We start from the raw sequence: 22,118 nt of genomic DNA on the forward strand, positions 1-22,118 counted from the left end.
GGAGACCCTATGGGTTCCCTGAGAATCGCCGGCCTGGGGACCCTTCCGAGCCCAAAGCGCATATCAGAGCGGAAAAGCCCATTACTGCCGGCTACCCAGCCAAGGACGTGGCAGCCTGAAATTGGGAGCGAAAGAGTGAGACAGATGTCAAAGCTGGTCAAAGCTGGACATTTTTCAAATTGTTAGCAAATGTATCTTATGCCTCGTACTGAGTTCCTAAAGTTTAACAAGTATTTATCAGGTGGAAAAAAAAAAAGCGGTATTGGGAAGGCTGAGCCAAAAATTAGCCCTCCGAACTGGACTGTGGTGATGGTTGTAGAATGTTGTGAATATATTCAATGCCCCTGACTTACTGCTTTAAAATTGTAAATTGGCTTAAATACATTAGACCACCCACAGAACAAGGCAAACCCCGCTTCTGCCTTCTGCCCTGAGAGCTCCATTTACAAGGCTTGAAGAGGCAAACCCTTTTTTTTTCCTCCTAGACTGAAAAGGGACTTTTTCCCCCTCATTGGTCAGAGGCACCCTCCCTCCTGGGTGCTAAGAACTTTATTGGAAGCTTCTGATTGGCTGGGTCTTTGCCCTGGAAGCCCCCCTCCTCCCCTTCCCATCCCCGACTCCAGTGTTGGGAGGGTGGATTGCTGAGCCCCCTCCCCTTTGGGAAAGAAAGTTCCTTTCTGGGCTCCTCTAGCTGCTCTGGAGAGAGAGAGGCTGGTGAAGCGGGGCTTCCTCGGGGCCAGCAGCAAATGCCCGTATCCATGGGGCTGCCGGGTCTGGTCCTGCTCTGGGTGCTGGTGACAGCGACTTCCAGTAGTAAGTAAGGCTGTTCAACCCTCTTCTGTCTGGGGTGAAGGGGCGCCCACCCAGATCCACTCGGGGCAGCATTTTTCTAATAGCCAGATGCCTGTTTACCTGTCCCTTTGCCGCTCTGACCCCCCACCTTGGATTTGTTTTTCATGGGGGAAACAGGAGGGGGAGATGACAGGTTGGTCCTTCATCTCTCCCTCCCATCTTCCACCAACCTCCTCTGGAAACAGACCAGATCTGAAACTCCCTAGCCCGTGTGCAAGGATGCTTGGGGCTCTGCTGGGGTACCAGGTGCTCTGCCGAAAGATACTAAGAAACTCTGATGCAGGGTGATGATGGGACGTGAGCTTTCACCTGTTGTCTTCGCTGCAGGAAGCTATAGGACAGTGATAGATCCATTACAAGCAGAATGCAAGCCAATGTGTAATTTCAAATTTCCAAGTAGCCACATTTAAAAAGTGTACAGAAGAAGCAGGTGAAACTAATACTATAATGGTTCTTCTTTCAATATAGCTAAAATATTAGAAAAGGTAATTGATACAGAAAGTATTAATGAGATATGTTTTATGTTCTTTGAAATCCAGTGCATGCTTGATGCTTAGAGCATGTTTAAATTTGGATTTTTTTCAAAAATTTCATACTTCATTTTCTTTCCTTTTTTTTTTTTTGTTCGTTTGTTTTTTCAGGCTACACATGTGGTATATGGCATATGGAAATTCCCAGGCTAGGGGTTGAATCAGAGCTGCAGGTGCTGGCCTATACCACAGTCACTGCAATGCAGGATCCAAGCTGTGTCTGTGACCTGCATCATAGCTTGTGGCAGTGTTGGATCCTTTAACCCACTGAGTGAGGCCAGGGGTTGAATCTACCTCCTCATGGATACTAGTTGGGTTTGTTAGCGCTGAGCCATGTGGGGAAACTCTAGGTACTATATTTTCATTGCAAATCCTTGATGTGTATGTATGTATGTATGTATATATCGATTGATTGATTGTCTTTTTAGGGCTGCACCTGTGGCATTTGGAGGTTCTCAGGCCAGGGATCAAATTGGAGCTGTAGTTGCAGGCTTACAGCGCAGCCACAGCAATGTGGGATCCAAGCCACATCTGTTACCTATACCACAGCTCACAGCAACATAGCATCATTAACCCGCTGAGCGAGGCCAGGGATTGAACCTGTGTCTTCATGGATACTAGTCAGATTCATTTCCGCTGAGCCACGGCAGGAACTCCCCTTGATCTGTATTTAGATTGCCCCAAATTTTGAGTTGAAAGACTACTTTGGTGGAGTTCCCACCATGGCACAGGGGCTTGAGGATTCAGAGTTAGCACAGCTGTGGTATAGGTTGCAGCTATGGTTCAGATTCAAGCCCTGGCTCAGGAACTTTCCTATGCCATGGGTGTGCCCCCCCCCCAAAAAAAAGAAAAGAAAAAAGAAAACCCAAACAACATACTTGCATACACTAACTTGTTTCAAACATACTGAAAAGTTTCCCAATAACTTTGTTTCATTAAAATGACATCAAATGAAAACTTTCTTCATAATACCAGCCACATTTTTTTTTCCGGCCACACCCAGGGCACATGGAAATTCCTGGGCCAGGGCTGGAACCTGTGCCGCAGTAGTGACAATGGCTGGATCCTGAACTGGCTGAGCCACCAGGGAACTCCAGCCATATTTCAGATGCCCAGTAGCCACATGGGGCTGGTGACTACTGTCCGAGACAGTGCAGGTTGGAGGACTGCTGTTTTACTTGCTGTATTGTTGGCATTTTCTGCCTTTCACACAGTAGGTGCCTTAGTGATCTGTGTTAGCTGGACAGAGAAATAAACAGGGAGCAGAACTGACGTCTGAGAAAGCTGGAGACTCGGTCGCATTTCTGGGCTGTGGAGATGATGTGAATTTCAGTCCATTTCCGATTTCGCCCTAGAAGCCAGTAGGACGCGGATGGAAAGATGTATGACTTCCAGCACTCAGTGCTTTCCCCTCCTTGGTCCATCTATTTAGTAGGATCATTGAATGGTCTTTGTTTCTCTGAAAGGTTTAAAAAATTTGAGGTAGGTCTTTTTAAGTGCTTGAGAAATGGAGCAGAGACAGACTCTGTTGGAGCAGATTGCTCTCAGAACACACCTCACTTCTGGGCGCTGGATGTCACGGCTGGCAGGCATCACGGCTCTGGGTATTGCTCGGTGAGGAAGCAGATGGAGAGGTTGTCAGTCGAGCAGACACGCGGAGTGCTGGGTCTGTGCACAATTGGGAGTTTATTTTTTTATTTTTTTGTCTTTTTGCCATTTCTCGGGCCGCTCTGGCGGCATATGGAGGTTCCCAGGCTGGGGGTTGAATCAGAGCTGTAGCTAACCAGCTTACACCAGAGCCACAGCAATGTGGGATCCGAGCTGCATCTGCAACCTACACCACAGCTCACGGCAATGCCAGATCCTTAACCCACTGAGCAAGGGCAGGGGTCGAACCCGCAACCTCATGGTTCCCAGTCGGATTCATTAACCACTCCTCAACGGGAACTCCTCAATTGGGAGTTTAATGATGATGCACAAACATGTTGCATTTGGTGCCCGGCGTCCACGTTATCAGAGAGTTGGAGGAAAGTTGGAAGCGATGCCGAATAGGTTACATGTCTTTGAAATGTGGTTTTATCCATTGATATTTTACTTTAATGCAAAGAGCATGTTGTGGGATGAGCCAAAACATTCAGGGTCAAAAAAAAGAAACTGCCACATACCCCAGGTGTTCTGTTATTTCAAAGGGTTTCACTGGGATGGTCTAAGGTGCACTTTCCCCCCATTTGGCAAAAGCTTTTGTTTTTTAAGGGGTTAGAGCGGCTGGCATGTGTAAGGATGAGCAGTGGAGGCGCAGAGCGGTGCTTTTGAGGATAGAAATGATATTATTGGAAAGTCCTCAGATGAAAATGGCTGCAGGTGGACCCCTGGCTAAGGCTGTGCTGGGAGGGCAAGGATGGTGCCTGGCAAAGATCCAGGCAAGTGGCTGCAAGGACAAATGGGGAGTGACAGCAGGTGGAAATGGAGAGGCTTGGGAGCGAGCGGGCGGGGGTGGTGTGGGGTGGGGGAAACATGTGGATGGAGAGACGCTGACCCATCCCAGGCAGGAGGTCTGGGGTTCCCCAGAGAGTGTCCTCAACAGCCCGAGGAGGTCCCTGGCCTGTTCTGTTCATACTGTGGTTCTGCATCTTACATGACAAGGGAATTGGGTATTAGGAGTCTTACCAGGGCGCCAAGCTAGATACCGTCCTTTCCTGCTGCAGCCTTTCAGTCTTGCCTTTCCTGGTCCATCCATCCTTTTATTTATTCACTCACTCATTCGGGATAATGCTGTTCAACTTAAAAAATGCACCACGTGAAAGCTGAAAGTTAAGTTTTATTTGGGGCAAACGTAGGACTTAGGCCGGGGAGACAGCATCTCTGGTAGCCCTGAGAAACTGCTCCAGGAGGCCAGCGGGGAACTAGGGTATATAGGGGTTTTTGCCACGAAGGGCAGGGAGCAGGAATGAAAGCGGTCTGGGCTCATGGAATCCTTCCTTTGATGTGCACCTCAGCTATCTGGCCAGTATCCCGAGTTTTCTCAGCCCTTGGGGTTCCCCGCTCCCCCTTGGAGGTGGCTGCGTTCACAGATGACTGTGAAATGCTGGTGTAGAATTCCCAGAAATCACCTCAGCAGACCCTCGAGAAAGATGGAAAGCAGCTTTATTACACTGGCGGGTCCACAGGGAATTGCTTCCCAATCATGGACCCCGAACAGAAAGGGGGAGATGCGTTTATAGTGCTGGCCTCTGGGTCCAACCTGCTACGTTAACCTTTAGTTCCATGCAGGATACAGCAAGGTGTATAGCTGTATAGAATGTCCTACGTTGTTACTTTAATGATTATCTTCAAGTGCAATCGAGCTATTTTTTGACTCTCTCCCGAACAATTGGGGCCCAGAGTTTCTCAAGTCCTAATGACTTTGTTTTTCTCAGAGCCCTCCTATGGGTCACACCAAGAAGGACGGTGGCGGCCAAGATGGTTTCGCTTTTGCCAAGCTCCTTATTCCCTTTTCCACACCCCTACAATGCCGCCCCAGAGAGGCAGGGGGAAGTTATGTCTGGGTATATGAGAAAGGTGAGAGGGAGGTGGATGCAGCCAGGCACACATTTTGCAGAAGTTTGTGGCTGGTCTCGCGAAAGTTCCTGCTGATTTTGGAGAAGCCGCGCGGGTGATGGCTTGAAGCGAGATGGTCATTCTCGGCTCAGGAATCGAACCTGGGCCGCCTGGATGAAACCCAGGAATCCCGGCCATGAGACCAGCTAGAGGCTAACAGTGGAATTGCTCTGATTCATTCTTGCTCCCTGTCGAAAGCAAGAATGTTTCAAGGGGGCAGAGACTGTAAAAACGGGGATACAGTTTATTGTTAGAAACACAGTCCAGCAGGTGGGAGATGCAGAAATACAGAGTCTCAATCTATTGATCTAAGGCAGAAGCAGAGCGGGAATACACACCCAAAGGAGACGTGAGGGGGGCGGGTGTCCCCTTGGATGAGAAGCGCGCCCGAGAGGTGATTGAAACCGCGTATACGGGACAGTTCTTCCGGGGCTTTGTCTTCCTTTGGCCAATTGACTTGTTTCATCGTTCACACTTGACCAGATCGAGGGCCCTGCCCTGACTCTGTGCGCATCTTTCGGCCAAGATGGATTCCAGAGCCGAGCATGGGGGGTTATCCAGACTTATTATGGCCTGGCCCTTTCGGACCCAGAGGGGTCTCTCTCTGCATGTGTAGTTGGGGTCTCCCTGATGCTGAGGATGGGGAGTATGTGACCCCTTTGTTCCGCCCAAGCAGGGCTCGGCCCCTCTTTGGATGCCGTCGTCCCCATTGTGTAACAAGTTCACAGAAGCCAAGTACCAGCTACCGGCCTTGTGCCTGTTGTTTCTTCTGTCTTGTTGTGTAGGTCGCTGGCTGCTTGTAAATGTCTACCCTGGAGCCCGTCTACCTCCTGCCTCACAACTAGTCACAAGGGGCAGATGCCACCGGGAAGGATGGTAGTGTTTTTCTAGGTAGGAGGAGATGCAAGAATCGGGCACACAAAATCTTCTCGAAGTATCTGTCTGAAGCCCTGTTCCTCCAGTTTTCCCAGAGCACAGAGTGCCTCCACCCTGAGCTCTACTCCACTGGCGGGGGGTGCTGCCGGTGGGTCAGCAGCTGCCGGGGCTCATGATTTAATCCATGTAGAGGCGGCTGGGCCAGGGCCAAGCTCCAGTTCACCACGTGGTGGTTAAGGCTGTGGATTCAGGGTGCCTGGGTTCAAACCCTGGCTCCACTACTAACTGTGTGCCCTTGGTCTCTGAGCCTCAGTATCTTTACCTGTAAAATGGGAGCAATAGGCTCACTTACTTCAAGGGATCGTCAGGAGATTGAAGGTGTTGAACGTACAAATTGTTTGGAACAGCATGTAGCATGTTGTAAGTGCTGCGTAAATGTTATATTCATTCATTTCATTCATTTATTCCAGTCTCTACCAGGAAACAGAAGGTGGGATATACAATTTTTTTTTTTTTTTTTTTGCTTTTTAGGGCTGTACCTGTGGCATATGGAAGTTCCTGGGCTAGGCATTGAATTGGAGCTGTAGCTGCCGGCCTCCACCACAGCCACAGCAACGCGGGATCCGAGCCGTGTCTGTGACCTATACCACTGCTCGTGGCAATGCCGGATCCTTAACTCACCAAGCAAGCCTAGGGATCGGATCCACACCCTCATGGATATTAGTCGGGTTCTTAACCCGCTGAGCCACAACGGGAACTCCTGACAATTTTGACCAAGACAACCAACATAATTAACTCATTAAAATTTTACAAGAGTTATGAAGAGAATGAGGTGCTAAGATAGACCGATAGGTGACGACTCACTCTGGTTGGGGTGGTCAGAAGGGCCTCTGTGGGGAGAGATTTAGAAGCTGAGGCCTAAAGGAGCCTAGAATGTGAGAGCAGAAGGAAGAGTGTGCAAGGTGCAGGGAACAGCATGTGCAAAGGCCTTGAGCTGGAGAAGGGCCAGCATGGCTGGAGGGCTGGGGTGGGACCCGATAGGGCCTGAGGGGCAGAGGGAGGCCTGCTCTCAAGGGAAGGATTTTATTACACGTGCATGTGGGTTGACGTGGGAGCAGAGGTGGGGGAGACTTGGGGGCTGTTAAGCAGGAATGATAGGATTGGATTTAGGGTTTGTTTTGGTTTTGTTTTTGCAGCACCTGCGGCATGTGGACACTCTGGATTAGGGATCGAACCCATGCTGCCATTGGGACCCATGTCCCAGCTGCAACAAGGCTGGATTTAGGTTTTTAAAAGATGCCTGCAGCTGTAGGGGATGAACTGGGGATGAGGGGAGTAGTTAGGAGGCTCCGGCAGTTGTCTCACTGATACAAAGATGGGGCTTTGCTTAGAGTGAAGGCTGTGGAGATGGGGGAGGGAGGGAGGGAGGAGTGGATGGAGGGAGGGCTGGAGACCTGATGGAACTGGCGGCACCTGCTGACCCGCGGAACTCCGGACGAGGAGGTAAAAGACGGGAAGCCCTCGTGAATCCCATGTTATCAGCTGGAGCAATGAGGGATGCTGGTTCCAGTACCAGGATGTAGAGGAGCAGATGGTGGGGTTGTGGTGGGGTGGGGGTGGGCAGGGGGGTGACTTCAGCCCCCCCGGGAGGGAGGAGAGTGAGAATGACCTTTTTGTCCCCTTGGTCCCGGGACCCTTAAACATCCTTTTACAAGCAGCTCAGGAACTTGTGGGGTGGGGCTGTCCCCCGCCTCCTCCTGGCCTCGATCTAGTTCCCTCTGATCTGTGATTTTGGACCTTACAGACTCGTTGGTGGGGCAGGCGGCCTCCTGCATGACTTCCTGCACAGGTGAGTGTGTCTCTCAGGAGACCTTGTCACCCCTCCCTGTGACCCTGAGCCTGAGACAGAGCGGGGCTGGGGTTGGGGGAGGTGGAGCTGACCACTTGCAAGTTGTGATTAGGACACCCCCAGGGGGCCTGGCCCACATTCCCAGAGAGGCCAGGAGGAGCAAGGCCACCCAGCCATCAGCATGTAGAGAAGCAACCTTCACACCAGCTTAAGATGCTCTTAAGCCTTCCCAGCCCTCAGGCCCTGGGGCTTTTTCCCCTTACCCCATGGTTGCTGGGTGGAGTAAAAATCTTAACCAAGTGATCCTATTTGCATCTTGGGGTAGAGAAGATGAGGGGATCGTAGGAAGAAGCATTTGGGGAATGCGGATACATGAGAGGGCAAAGAAACCCACATGAATCTGTTACGTCAACGGCAAGCCCATGAGAAGGGTGGGGTGTCATAATGAGTACTTGGGTTTTGCAATTGGTTCCATGGTCCAAACAGAAGTTTCAAGAATCATAGACACTGCTCCCTACATCAGAACTTGCCCAGAGCACCTCCTCCACCTTCCTACCACCTCCAGTCCTGGAGGGCTGGCCAGCTCTGTAAAGACTGGCTTAATCTCATGCTAAGTGCAGTCAGCCGTACAATGAGACACCAATATCAAATGCTTTCCCTGACATGTGGACTCTGAAAAAAGGTCAGGCTGAACCTCTTTGCAAAACAGATGCTGACTCACAGACTTTGAAAAACATATGGTCTCCGGAGGAGATGGGTTGGAGGGTGGGGGGATGTGCTGGGGTCGTGGGATGGAAATCCTGTGACATTGGATTGTGATGATCATTATACAACTACAAATGTGATCAATTCCTTGAATAAACAAAAATAAAAAGCAAATAAAAAGATTGGCTTAATCTCCCCAAGCCACCCCTCTGCCCCTGCTGACAGCCACCAAGGCAGAAAGGGAGGAGTCAGCCCAGGTTTGGATCCCAGCTGGGCAACCTGGGCTAAGTTAGTCAACCTCTCTGAGCCTGAGTTTCCCACTCCAGAAAGTAGAGGAAATATGAGTACCCACCCGAAGTTGTCATGAGGCTTCAGTAAGGGAGTGGAAATGTAACGATCGTCTCCCCCAGGGGCATGTTGCAATGTCTAGAGACGTTTTTTGCTTGTCACACCGGCGTGTGCTGTTGGCAGCAAGTAGGTAGAGGCTGGAGATGCTGCGAAACATTCTGCACTGCCCAGGAAATCCCCACAACAGAATCATATGGCCCAAGATATTACTGCTGCCAAGGCTGAGAAACTCCGATGTGTGTAGAGCTCTTAGAAGAGGGCCTTGCACATGGTAACACTGGGCAATATTTATTAAGGATTTATTATCATCTTTTTTTTTTCTTTCTTTTTTTTTTTTTTTTGTTGTTGTTGTTGCTATTTCTTGGGCCGCTCCTGTGGCATATGGAGGTTCCCAGGCTAGGGGTTGAATCGGAGCCATAGCCACCGGCCTACGCCAGAGCCACAGCAACGCGGGATCTGAGCTGCGTCTGCAACCTACACCACAGCTCACGGCAACGCCGGATCTTTAACCCACTGAGCAAGGGCAGGGACCGAACCCGCAACCTCATGGTTCCTAGTCGGATTCGTTAACCACTGCGCCACGACGGGAACTCCATCTTTTTTTTTTTTTTAGGGCCGCACCCACAGCATACGGAGGTTCCCAGGCTAGGGGTCCAATTGGAGCTGTAGCCGCCAGCCTACACCGCAGCCACAGCAACGTGGGATCTGAGCCATGTCTGTGACCTACACCACAGCTCACAGCAATGTCAGATGCTTAACCCACTGAGTGGGGCCAGGGATCGAACCCACAACTTCATGGTTCCTAGTTGGATGCGTTTCCACTGCGCTACGACGGGACCGCCCATCTTTATTTTCTTCTTCACTCCTTTGGGTCCTCCCCCGAGCTGGGGGCAGGCAGTTCATGGGCCGGATGGGAGAGGGCGGTGACAGTAAGAATGCCTAAGCTGGTCCGGGAAGAGCTGAGTCCTAAAGGGTTGGATTGTTGTGGTGACACTGTGCCCTCTGTGTGCCCTCCAGGATCAGCTGATGCCCACCTCCCTGTGGGCACCAGATACACCTATCGCTTTTCCACCAACACCAGCACCGGCCTGCAGGGTGCCCAGGTGGAGGGGAGTGGCCTCGGCCTCCAAGGCTTGGTCACCCTGGATGTGCTTGGCCCTTGCCAGATGGCCTTACGGGTGAGTATCTTTGGGCATGAAGTCCTGCTGACTTCAGGACGTGGGGGAGGGCCAAGCGGAAGCCACAGCCCCTTAAATGTCCCATTTGTCTGATATATAGGAATCTCACATTCGGCAGGTGAGGGCTTTAGAGGGTAAGGTGGGAACATGGCACCACATTGGTTGTAGGAGGTACCATGGCACGTCCAGTGGGGGGAGGATGGGGGGGTTATTAAAGAAGGGGTGACGGTATTCCTTGGAGCAAGTAGAGCCACAGGATTGGGGGGAACAAGCTATGACCTTGGGAAGACTGAGAGTCACAAATGGGGAAGCTGCAGGTCCCAGGGTAAGCAAAGTCTAACAGGGCAAGGCCTTCTAGGCAAAGGAGCAGGCTGTGGTAGACACCCAAGACCTGGCTGGGGTCTCCAGGCCTGGGGGCTCCTTTGTGCAGGCATACCTAGGAGATACTGCATGATCAGGTCTAGGCCATCAAAATCAAGCTTTGCATTGTGGCAAAGCAGTAATGAACCCGACTACTATCCATGAGGACGTGGGTTCGATCCCTGGCCTTGCTCCGTGGGTTAAGGATCCGGCGTTGCCCTGAGCTGTGGTGTTGGTCGCAGACGCGGCTCAGATGTGGCGTTGCTGTGGTTGGGGTGTAGGCCGGCAGCTGTCGCTCGGATTTGACCCCTAGTCCAGGAACTTCCATAGGCCGTGGTTGTGGACCTAAAAAGACAAAACAAAAACCACAAGAACCCCCCAAAAACAAAAAAGAGCGAATATTGAAATTGAGTCACACAGATTTTTTTGGTTTCCTAGTGCGTATCCAAGTTAGGTTTATATTGTCGTCTCTTTCTGCTAAGTGTGTGACAGCATCGTGTCTAGCGAATGTCCATCCTTTAGTTAAAAAATACGATGGCTAAACTGGGCTAATAATCAATCCTCTGAGCCTTCAGTGAGCTACAGTGGTAACATGAAAGATTGTGGGTCACCGGTCACCATCACACATAAAATTGTGATGGAAAAGTTGGAAATATTGCGAGAATTACCAAAACATGACAGAGACACGATGGGAGCAGATGCTTTTGGAAAAATGGTGCTGATAGCCTGGCTCAAAGCAGGGTTGCCACGAGGCTTCAATTTGTTTGTTTGTTTGTTTTTGCTTTTTAGGGCTGCACTCACGGCCTATGGAGATTCCCAGGCTAGGGGTCGAATCAGAGCTATAGCTACCGGCCTACACCACAGCCACAGCAGGGCCAGATCCAAGCCAGGTCACGGCAACGCTGGATCTTTAACCCACTGAGTGAGGGCAGGGATGGAATCCGAACCCTCATGGTTCCTAGTAGGATTCGTTTCCGCTGCGCCACAACGGGAACTCCACAAGCCTTCAATTTGTAAAAAACACAGTATCTGGGAAGCACAGTAAAATGAGGTAACCTTCAAAAGACAAAATAAAATGAGGTAGGCTTGTACTGTACAGGCGTGGTGTTTGTCCTGGTTTTAGACAAGGTGGCATTTTGAGCTGGATTTTCTTAGTGGTTATTTTTCACCAAGATTTTCCTGAAACTCCCCCATGCTCTTGCAAGTGGAAATGCCTGCCCATTTACTTCATTTCATTAAAGTATATTTGATTTATAGTGTTGTGTTACTTTTTGCATTATAGCAAAATGACTTAGTTATATACATATATATATTCTTTTTTTTTTTTTTTAACTGTACCTGCAGCATGGGGAAATTTCCAAGCCAGGAATTGACAATGCAACCCACTGAACCACCAGGGAACTCCTATGCATTCTTTTTTATTTTTATTTTTTTGGAGATGAGGTCTCACTTATTTATTTGGTTTATTAAAGTGTAGTTGATCTAAGGAATTTCCTTCATGGCTCAGTGGTTAACGAACCTGACTAGGATCCATGAAGGTGCGGGTTTGATCCCTGGCCTTGCTCAGTGGGTTAAGGATCCAGCCTTGCCATGAGCTGTGGTGTGGTTGCAGACGTGGCTTGGATACTGTGTTCCTGTGGCTGTGGTGTAGGCTGGCAGCTGTAGCTCTGATTCGACCCCTAGCCTGGTCAAGAGCCAGTGCAGCCCTAAAAAGCAAAAAATAATATTAATAATAATAATTGTAGTTGATTTACAATGTTGTGTCAACTTCTTCTGTACAGCAAAGTGCATATGCACATGAAGTTCCCAGGCCAGGGGTCGAATTGGAGCTGCAGCTGCCAGACTACACCACAGCCACAGCCACGCCAGATCTGAGCCACATCTTCAACCTACACTACAGCTCACGGCAATGCCAGATCCTTAATCCACTGAGCAAGGCCAGGGAATGAACTTGCGTCCTCATGGTGAAACCCACTGAGCCACAACAGGAACTCCTGGGGTTTTTTTATTTTGCCTTTTTTTTTTTTCAGTATTTGGCACCTTAGTATCTTTTTAAATTGTGGTATAATTGACACACTAAATATGTAAGTTTCATGAGTATAACTTAACGCTTCCATATTTGCATATATAGTGAAACATTCACCACAATGAGTCTAGTTACCATTCACCACCATACATAGTAACAGGGATTTTTTTTTTTTTTGTCTTTTTGCTATCTCTTGGGCCGCTCCCTCAGCATATGGAGGTTCCCAGGCTAGGGGTCCAATCGGAGCTGTAGCCACCGGCCTACACCAGAGCCACAGCAACACGGGATCCGAGCCGCGTCTGCAACCTACACCACAGCTCACGGCAACACCGGATCCTTAACCCACTGAGCAAGGGCAGGGACCGAACCCGCAACCTCATGGTTCCTAGTCGGATTCGTTAACCACTGCGCCACGACAGGAATTCCGGGTTTTTTTTTTTATCGCAGACAGTATTCTTTGCTAGAGAAGCCAGGCTGTGCGTCACATCCCCGGACATGCTGGGGAATTGGGTTTTAGACGCGATGAGTGAGGGTGCGTTACCTGGAAAAAGTGAAATCGTAGGGCAGTGAAATGCTGATACTGTCCCCGTGGATTCATGTCATCATACATTTGTCCAAACCCATAGAAGGTGCAAAACCCAGAGTGAATCCTCATGTAAACGCTGGACTTGGGGGTGACAATGATGTGTGAGGGTAGGTTCAGCTACTGTGACAAGTCTGCTGCTCTGGTGGGGCTGTCGATCAGCGGGGAGGCGGTGCATGGGGGGTACAGGGAGCAGATGGCGAGTCTTTGTACCTTCTCAGTATTGCTATGAGAACCCAAAACGGCTCTAAAAATACTCGAGGCGTTCCCTTTGGGGCTCAGTGGTAACGAACCCAACTAGTATCCGTGAGGACACGGGTTCAATCACTGGCCTTGCTCAGTGGGTTAGGGGTCTGGTGTGGCTGTGGCTGTGGCGTTGGCTGGCAGCTACAGCTCCGATGCAACCCCTAGCCTGGGAAATTCCATACGCTGCATGTGCGGCCCCTAAAAAAACAAAAAAACAAAAAAACAAAAAAAAAGGAAGAAGGTGTTGTGGTGTCTGCACGCAGGTAGAAAAAGACTTTTCTGGATTTAAACCAAGGTGCAGAAAAGACAAGTTTATGGAGGCAAGAGCCACTGTTAACACAGTGGGCCGCCATCCTGATAATCGGGGAGAGCCGACTCTGGGCGCAGGGTCGTGTCTGTTTTTATAGTCCAAAGACAGAGGGGTGCGAGGCATGGTCTCGCCCTACACCTGCTGACCTGCTGGAATGACGGGGTCTTTGGATGCACTTGCTGGTTGGTTGGGGGCATATGTTGCCCCTATAGGAGTGGGTAAGGAGTGGGCTACATACATTTCCAAGTGGGGGGGGGGGCAGGAAGGAATAGGCCAGGTTGATGGGGTGGGGACGTCCTTAGAAACATTGTGACAGTTACAGTGAGAAAGGTGGGATGATAAGGGTCTGGCAATTTTTTTCTTTCTTTTTTTTTTTTTTTTTTAGTGTTTTGCCTTTTTAGGGCTGTTGTGCCCACAGCATATGGAAGTTCCCAGGCTAGGGTTCAGATCGGAGCTACAGCTGCCGGGCCTACACCACAGCCACAGCAACACGGGATCTGAGCCGTGTCTGTGACCTACACCACGGCTCAGGGCAACACGGGATCCTTAACCCACTCAGCAAGACCAAGGATCGAACCCACGTCCTCATGGATATTAGTTGGGTTCATTAACCTCTGAGCCACGAAGGGAACTCCCGGGTTGGGCAATTCTTACCTTGGCCAGAGGGTTTTTGAGTTTTATTTCCTTGGAGATGCCTTGAAGTCCCACAGAAGCTAGTGAGAACTTTTAGGCAGGTAGTGGGGAGCAGAGGTGACTAGTTGTTTAAATTATTTACCCCTGGAGATGTTGAGCGTCTAACCCTCACCCTAGACCCTTCTACTCAAAGGACAGATCGCTCTGCCTCATCTCTGGCATGTATCGTGCTGGGCCCCAGAACGACTTCGTGGGTGGTGGGGGCGCTGGCGTGGTCCTGCAACATTTTGCGCAAGGTCGCCAAGTCCCAGTACTTTCTGTTTCAGCTCCATCACTTCCAGGTGACATCCATCCTGGGGTCCAAGGTGGAAATTCTGAAGGAGTCAGAGAGTCTGAGGTAAGATACTGGGCTTTGTTCCCCATGGGGCTGGATATGTGTGTCCCGTTCCCTCCTCCAGTGGCTGCCAGGTGCTGGGTGCACCAGTTGTAGAAGAACCTACTTAGGTCAACTGCCTTGCAACAGGAAGATGCTGTCTTGGACTGTGGTTCCAAGAGGGTTCTAGGGAGTTCCTGTTGTGGCTCAGTGGGTTCAGCATCAGACTAGTATCCATGGGGATGCAGGTTCGATCCCTGTCCTCACTCAGTGGGTTAAAGGATCCAGCATTGCTGTGAGCTGTGGCGTAGGTCATGGATGTGGCTCAATTCTGGCGTTGTTGTGGGGTTGTGGGGTCGGCCGGCAACTGCAGCTCCAATTTGACCCCTAACCTGGGAACGTCCATATACTGCAAGTGTGGGCCCCTGGTGCCCCCGCCAAAAAAAAAAAAAAAAAGCAAGGAGGGTTCTATCCTTGTCTTGACCATATAAACATCCAGACCAGACCATTGACAAGGACTATTGGGAATTGATGCTGGAGACTTGAATGATTCCGTATAGCCTCACATGGCCTTCCCTTACCTGCTGGAAGGAAGGTACCCCATGTTTTCCTGCCCATTACCCCTGCTAGGTCTAGATTTGATGTCTGTCAAGCACCCACTGGGCATTGGCCCTGCTGACATTCTGGGGCACTGTTCTCTGGGTCCCCCCTAAGCCTGCTCCCCCTCCTTCGCCCCTCCCCTTCTACCCAGACGGGAGTTTTCCTGGAGACCCAGGGCTTTTCCCTTCCCAGGCTAAGCTCCCCTTTGTGACCCAGCAAAGCCTGGAATTCTCCCTCTGGCCTGTTTCCCAGGGCTCTCTGACAGTGGCCTCAGTGGCCTCAAAGCGCAGTCTAGCCGCCAGTCTCAAGACAGGCCCAGCTCGCAGATTCCTCTTCCTTTTTTATTGCAAATTCATTTGTTCAAAAATAAAGCCTTTGTGTGGGGGTGGGGGGTGGGGTGGGATGCAGCTGGGAGATGCTGCCAGGGGCGGATGGATCCCCGCTGAAAGGCTTAGGGTGGTCCTCCCCGAGGGGGCAGCCGGGCCATTGTCCTGGGGCTCCGCATCAGAAATGCTAAGTCAGTGGGCAGAGCTGTCAGCTCCCTGAGAGACCAGACAGACATCCCCTATTCTAGAAGGGGCGGGCACTATTAGCATTTCTCTAGCCGCAGGCCTGACATCCAGCCGGCTGCCTCCAGCAGGCCCCCAAGACTCTCTACTAGGAGCTTAAGGCAGGGTGGTGACCTCCTGGAGAGGTCCCAGTGGGGACAGTTGTAGCTGGTGGGGTTGGGGGCTTTGGCAGTGTCCCTTCACCATGGGGGCACCTCTCTCGTCTATCCCTACGCGCAAATGTGGACACCTCACCAGCAATCACCCCCCCACCAGCCCTATCCCCTCACCAGGCAGATGCTGCACCCAGGCCCCATGTCCCCAGGTGAGGGGTGGTGGGAAGGGCCTGGGCTGAATTCTGGTCCCTGGTCCTCCCAGACGTGCTGTGTGGCCCTCCTCCAGAAGCTCCCCCAGTCTGGGAGTCACTTTTAACTGCACAAGACTGGAGTCTGAGTCCCTTCCAGCTCAGGGTTTCCAAGACCTTTGATGCCATAGCCAGCCTGCCTGGGTCCCCCAGCTGTGGTCCCCGAGCCAGTCATGTTACTGCGCTGAGCCTCAGGTTTCCTGATAGATAATGTGAGTGGGAGGCGGGCTACATGGGAAGCTTTTTAGTGAAGGAAGCTTTTGAGAGCTCAGCTTTTCATTTTTCATGCTGGGTTCATACCTAAACATAGTTCGTTTTGTTTGAGGGGGGTTTTTGTTTTTGCTTTTCAGGGCCACACCTGCAGCATATGGGAATTTCCCACGCTCGGGGTGAATCAGAGCTACACCTGCTGCCCTACCCACAGCAGCTTGGAGGAGTCTGTGACCTACACCCCAGCTCAGGCAATGCCGGATCCTTAACCCACTGAGTAAGGCCAGGGATCGAACCTGGAATCCTCATGGATACCAGTCCTCCTGTTGGTTACTGCTGAGCAATAACGGGAACTCCATACAGGCAGGTTTTATCCAAGTGGCCACCAGGCTAGAGGCAACTTTGAGCAGAGTTGGCTGTTGGGAAGCAAGGCCATTTGGGTGGATGTGGGAGGTACCTGGGTGCTACCTGTGGGACAGACCTATGGGAGGGGCGACTATGCAGCTGTGGCCCTGGCAGTGAAGAGGTGCCCTGGGGCCTTGGCGGGGGTGGGGGGGGGCCTTCTGATTCCCCCCGCCATCTCCCCAGTGCGGCCCTGGGCCGTGTGCCGCTGGGTTTCATCCTGCGCGCAGGGCGGGTGGTCCGCCTCTGTCCCAGCCTTGCCGAGCCGCGCTGGGTGCTGAATGTGAAGCGCGCCGTGCTGAGCCTCCTGCAGGGTCGCCCAGGTGCCCGTGGCCCCCACATCGTCGAAGAGGTGAGGTCCCAGCCGGGAGGGGGTTGGTGATCCGGTGAGCGGGGGCCAGGGGGCTGAGTGTGCCCTTCTCGCTCAGGTGGATATCCTGGGCCGGTGTCCCACCGCCTACCAGCAGCGAGGAAGTGGGTTGCACAAGACCAAGGACCTGACCCAATGCTCCCTGCGCAGGGCGCGCGCCTCCCTGCGCTCCCAGGCCCTGCCCGCTGCTCAGGTGAGTGCCCGGCGGCACCCTTCCCACCGGCTCTGTCTCTTCCCCCTTCTTCCCTCTCCTTCCTGCTGAGGCCCCTCTTTACTCGCTGCTCCACCCCCTCCGCCTCTCAGCCTCTCTGCCCTATGCCTCTTCGCTCTTCGTTTTCCCCCTGCCTCTTCTCTCTGCCAGTAAGTAGGTGAAAGTTTTGTGTAACTAGTAAGCGTTTGTACCCATAAGGGATGATCATTGTTGGAGTTCCCATTGTGGGTCAGTGGGTTAAGAATCCCGACCAGTATCCATGAGGATGCAGGTTCGATCCCTGGCCTTTCTCAGTGGGTTAAGGATCCGGCATTGCCCGTGAGCTGTGGTGTAGGTCACAGACAAGGTTCAAATTTGGCTTGGCTGTGGCTGTGGTGTAGGCCAGCAGCTCCAGCTCCAATTTAACCCCTATGCCTCAGATGTGGCCCTAAAAAGCAAAAAAAACAAAAACAAAAAAACAGAACAAAACAAACAAAAAGCCAAGTGAGATGATGGTTGATAATATCAACACCATTGTAAAAACTGCACTTTCTTGCTTCCCTGGTCCTTCCACCCCCATGGGGAAGGGGGTTCCTGCAGCTCCCGTGTCGCCCTTTGGGCCCCTCTCGCCTTGGTCCTTACCGTCCATTTCAGGGGCCCCGGTGTTACTGAAACTTGGCCTCTGTCCACCGGTGCCACATAGAAATAGAGAGACCGTTTTGGATGAAGGAGAAAAAAGAGTTTTATTGCTTTGCCTGGCAAAGGAGGCCACAGCAGGCTAATGCCCCAGACGGTGCCCTCGCTTGGGAGAGATGAGGAAGGGGGTTTAGCGTTGGGGAGTAGAAAATAGGGCCAGAGATAAGGATCAGGGCAGAGGCCCGCTTCTGTCCTTCTGCAGGGTTGGAGTTCCGTGGCCCCAACCAGGATGGGTGCTGATGGTTTTCATTTGTTGGGGGTTTTAGTTGTGCAGAGGAATTCGGAGACAGTGTAATACATATTCCTTGAAGAGGAGCCAGGCCCCCGCCCCAAGGCTGCACTGTTGTTTCTTGACTGTTCCTCCTTGTTTTTTTAATTTTTATTTTATTTTTTTTGCCTTTTCTAGGGCTGCTCCCTCGCGGCATATGGGAGATGCCCAGGCTAGGGGTCTAATCGGAGCTGTAGCCACCAGCACCACAGTAACGTGGGATCCGAGTCGTGTCTGCGACCTACACCACAGCTCACGGCAACGCCGGACCCTTAACCCACTGAGCAAGGCCAGGGATTGAACCCGCAACCTCATGGTTCCTAGTCGGATTCGTTAACCACTGCGCCATGACGGGAACTCTGACTGTTCTTCCTTGGTCCCTGCATCCCTTCCTTTCCCTGATCAGCAACTGTTTGCACCTGCCCTTTGGAGCTCAGGGAGGTTCAAGGAAGTGGAGGCTTATTTCCTACAGATGGACAGGAAATGGGGACACAGGAGTTCCCTTCGTGGCTCAGCAGTTAACTAACCTGACTAGGATCCATGAGGTTGCGGGTTCGATCCCTGGCCTCTCCCAGTGGGTTAAGGATCCAGCATTGCCTTGAGCTGGGCTAACAGTCGCAGATGAGGCTCGGATCAGGCATTACTGTGGCTGCGGTGTAGGCTGGCAGCTGTAAGCTCTGATTCAACCCCTAGCCTGGGAACGTCAAATGCCATAGACGTGGTCTTAAAAAAAAAAAAAGAAAGAAAGAAAGAAAGAAAGGGGGCCTCAGAAAAGCTTGTGCCCAGGAGACCCACAGGGCCTGCTTGGTTTCACCAGGGGTGGTTGGGGGGGTTTGCTCCATCACAATCTGGTCCCAGCCTAAGTCGCCTCCTCTCCCCTCATGGACCAGCAGCCGGGCCTGGCCTCCCGCCTGACCTGCGTCCAGAGTTTCCAGGCTGGCGCGCTGAGGGAGGCCTCCTGCACGGAGCTGGACACCGCAGGCCCCCTCTCCGGGGGCGCCAGTGCTGTGCAGATGTGGACCCTTACCTCGCTCACCCTGCTGCAGGAGGTGCCCCCGGATCCAGCTGTCGCAGGTGACCGGGTGTGGGGGACCCCCTAGATGAGCCTCCCAGCCTCCTCTGGCCAGAGGGGCTCAGGCAGGCCTCAGCTCCATCGCTCTGTCTGTCTGGACACCTTTGAACTCTTTCTGAAAATGACCGCCGTCAGGAGAGTCAGCCCGTTTTTCTAGAAGTTTCTCTGGAAGTCTCTGTGGGTCCGCGTGGCTCAGGCTTGGTCTTGACCTTCTCCTTGGCTCGTTGTCAGGGGAGGTGGAATCTTCTCGTTCCCAGCTTTTGTGGGAGAATCCACCTTACATCTGATGACCCTTCAACCTGACTGTATTGTGCGTGAGCTTGTAACAGAGCAGGACCCTGGGGCTCTGCCTGGGACAGGCCTTCCTCCCATCCTCCGTTTCATGGGATGCACATTTCCTGAGTTGTTTTACAAAGGTGAAGACATCAAGAATAGATGCTAACTACTTGATGATCTTGAGCACCCAGCCCCCAGGCCTCCTGAAGCCTGGGGACTGATACTGTTACCCCCTGCGACCCCACCCTGTTACTTTTTTAAAAATGCTTTGCTGAAAACCCTTAGGAGAGTTGGGGTATTTGGAGTGTGGCCTCCATCCACTGGCACCAAATAGAAATGCAGAGACGGAGCTTTGGGTGAAGGAGGAAAAGATAGCTTTTATTGCTTTGTCAGGCAAAGGCAGCCGCAGCAGGCTAAGGCCTCAAAGACTGTCCCCTGTCCCCCCACCCCTTGGGAAGAATTGTGGGGAGTTTTATAGTAAAAAGGAGAAAAACAGGTTTTCAGATAGGAATCAGGATTGGGGCAGACATGCATTCTTTCTTTTGAGGAATCCGGCTTCGGAGATCTTGGCTGGATTATGCTGGGGGTCTTCGGGGTTCTTGCCTAGAAGAACGGTACTTGGGAAAAGAGCCTATGGATCAGAGAGGAGCACAAACAGGCAAAGTTCCTGAAAAACATCCTGTGCTGATCGTCTTTAACCCACAGGCAATTATGCTCAGGGCACCTCATCTTTAGCGTATGGGTGATTGGGTTTAGGGTGCAATTAAGCCAGGGAGAAGGACAAGGAAGGACTCCCCGAAGCTGTTAGTTTTAAAGTGTTCATTTCTAAAAGAAGCCTAAGGAATCTAACTTTGCTCTTCCGGGTATAAGATGCCTGTGTCATTATGTGGGTCCCTTGAGAGGGAAGCAGGATCCTGCCCTGAGGCTCTACTGTTGTTTCTGGTCGGTTCCTCCCTGGTCTCTGCATCCCCTCCCCGGTCCGCACCTGTCTGCACCTGCCCCCTGGAACTCGGGGAAGGTCACGGAGGCCGAATGAGGCCCACGTCCTACAAATAAGAAATGGGGGCACAGAAAGGCTTTTGTTCCCAAGAGCCCTACAGGGCCCTGCTCCGTTGCAGGAGCACGAATTACCGACTCCTTGCATGGCCTGCAATAAACCTTGCTCTCCTCCAAACTCTGACGTTTCGGTTTGCTTGGCCTCACTGTGCAGGGCGCACAGGAATTTGCCCCAACAAGCTGACTCAGGTTTCTTGATTTTCTGCAATGTTCCTGCCAACACGTAGCATTCCCCGGAGCTTGGTTCTCCTCTCTGTTTTCATAAAGAAACAAAAAGACAGGCATCTGAGGGAAAGAGATTTTTTTTTTCATAATGGAAAAAAGGCTTTGTCCCTGAATAATGAAATAAGAATGGGGAAAATTCTTATTGCTGACATTTTGGAAGGATGTACTGCAGGCCAGTAGCTGTTGCTGAGTGCTTGCTGCAGATTATCTAATTTTATTCTCCTCATGACCCCATCAGGAAGTTATTGTTACTATGAGTTACATTTTTCATAATAGGAAACTGCGGCTCCAAGAAGGAAAATGACTCTCCTGAAGTCCTGAGCTAACGAGAGGCAGAGCCAGGGACCTGTTCCCCTGGGACCTTTGCTCCAGCCCTGGCTGCTAATCATGTTTGCCTTGGAGGACAGGCTGCCCGCCTGTATCACCCCAGGGAGGGCCTGGCAGGTGGGGATGGAGACCCTGGGGTTTCCCACCATTCCCCCTGGCTCCATGGAACACCAGTCAAGGTCTCAGACTCACCTGCCTCTGGAGCCCTTCCTCAGGCTCAGGCAGCTGCGGTGACTGGGGCATCTCGTGTCAGGACCTGGTGGTTCCCCACTGAGTTGAATGAGCCTTTTTTTTTTTTTTTTTTTTTTTGTCTTTTGTCTTTTTACTGCCACACCTGAGACATATGGAGGTTCCCAGGCTAGGGGTCCAATTGGAGCTGGAGCTGCTGGCCTATGCCACAGCCAGAGCAACTCGGGATCTGAGCCAAGTCTGTAGCCTCATGGTTACTAGCTGGGTTTGTTAACCACTGAGCCACAACAGGAACTCCCTGAATGAGCTTTTTATCTTTTTAAAAAGATAGCTGTAATTGAGATGTAATTCACATACTGTGAAATTCATTCACTCATTCATTTTTGGCCTTGCCCATGGCATGTAGAATTTCCCAGGCCAGGGATTGAACCCAGGCCACAGCAGTGATAGCATTGGAACCTTCACTTCTCAGCCACTAGGGAACTCCCAATTTATCCATTTAAAGTGAACAATTTGGAATTCCCACTGTGGGACCATGGGTTAAGAATCTGACTGGAGAAAGAAAGAGAAAGAGAGAGAGAGAGAGAGAAAGAAAAAGAAAGAAAGAGTGAGTTCCCCTTGTGGTGCAGTGGTAATGAATCTGACTAGTATCCATGAGGACACAGGTTGGATGGATCCCTGGTCTTGCTCAGTGGGTTAAGGATCTGGCATTGCCATGAGCTGTGGTATAGGTTGCAGACGTGGCTTGGATCTGGAGTGGCTGTGGCTGTGGTATAGGCCAGTGGCTATAGCTCCGATTCGACCCCTAGCTTGGGAACCTCCATATGCCACAGGTCTTTTTTTATCTAAAAAGACAAAA

General features: G+C 51.5%; 1 protein-coding gene across 1 annotated transcript in view; it reads left to right on the forward strand.

The window, feature by feature from the left end:
• Nucleotides 1–746: 746 nt before the first annotated feature.
• The window catches only part of LOC125128411 (uncharacterized), a 160,142-nt gene continuing 138,770 nt past the window's right edge, over nucleotides 747–22,118 (forward strand). The window contains exons 1-8 of the mRNA XM_047782765.1: nucleotides 747–813; nucleotides 5,263–5,271; nucleotides 7,660–7,704; nucleotides 9,775–9,935; nucleotides 14,420–14,490; nucleotides 16,777–16,942; nucleotides 17,019–17,153; nucleotides 19,008–19,188. Of these exons, the coding sequence (XP_047638721.1) occupies nucleotides 747–813; nucleotides 5,263–5,271; nucleotides 7,660–7,704; nucleotides 9,775–9,935; nucleotides 14,420–14,490; nucleotides 16,777–16,942; nucleotides 17,019–17,153; nucleotides 19,008–19,188 (835 nt within the window). The remainder of the gene's footprint in view (nucleotides 814–5,262; nucleotides 5,272–7,659; nucleotides 7,705–9,774; nucleotides 9,936–14,419; nucleotides 14,491–16,776; nucleotides 16,943–17,018; nucleotides 17,154–19,007; nucleotides 19,189–22,118) is intronic.

The sequence above is a fragment of the Phacochoerus africanus genome, chromosome 5, assembly GCF_016906955.1.
Source record: "Phacochoerus africanus isolate WHEZ1 chromosome 5, ROS_Pafr_v1, whole genome shotgun sequence".
NCBI lineage: Eukaryota > Metazoa > Chordata > Mammalia > Artiodactyla > Suidae > Phacochoerus > Phacochoerus africanus.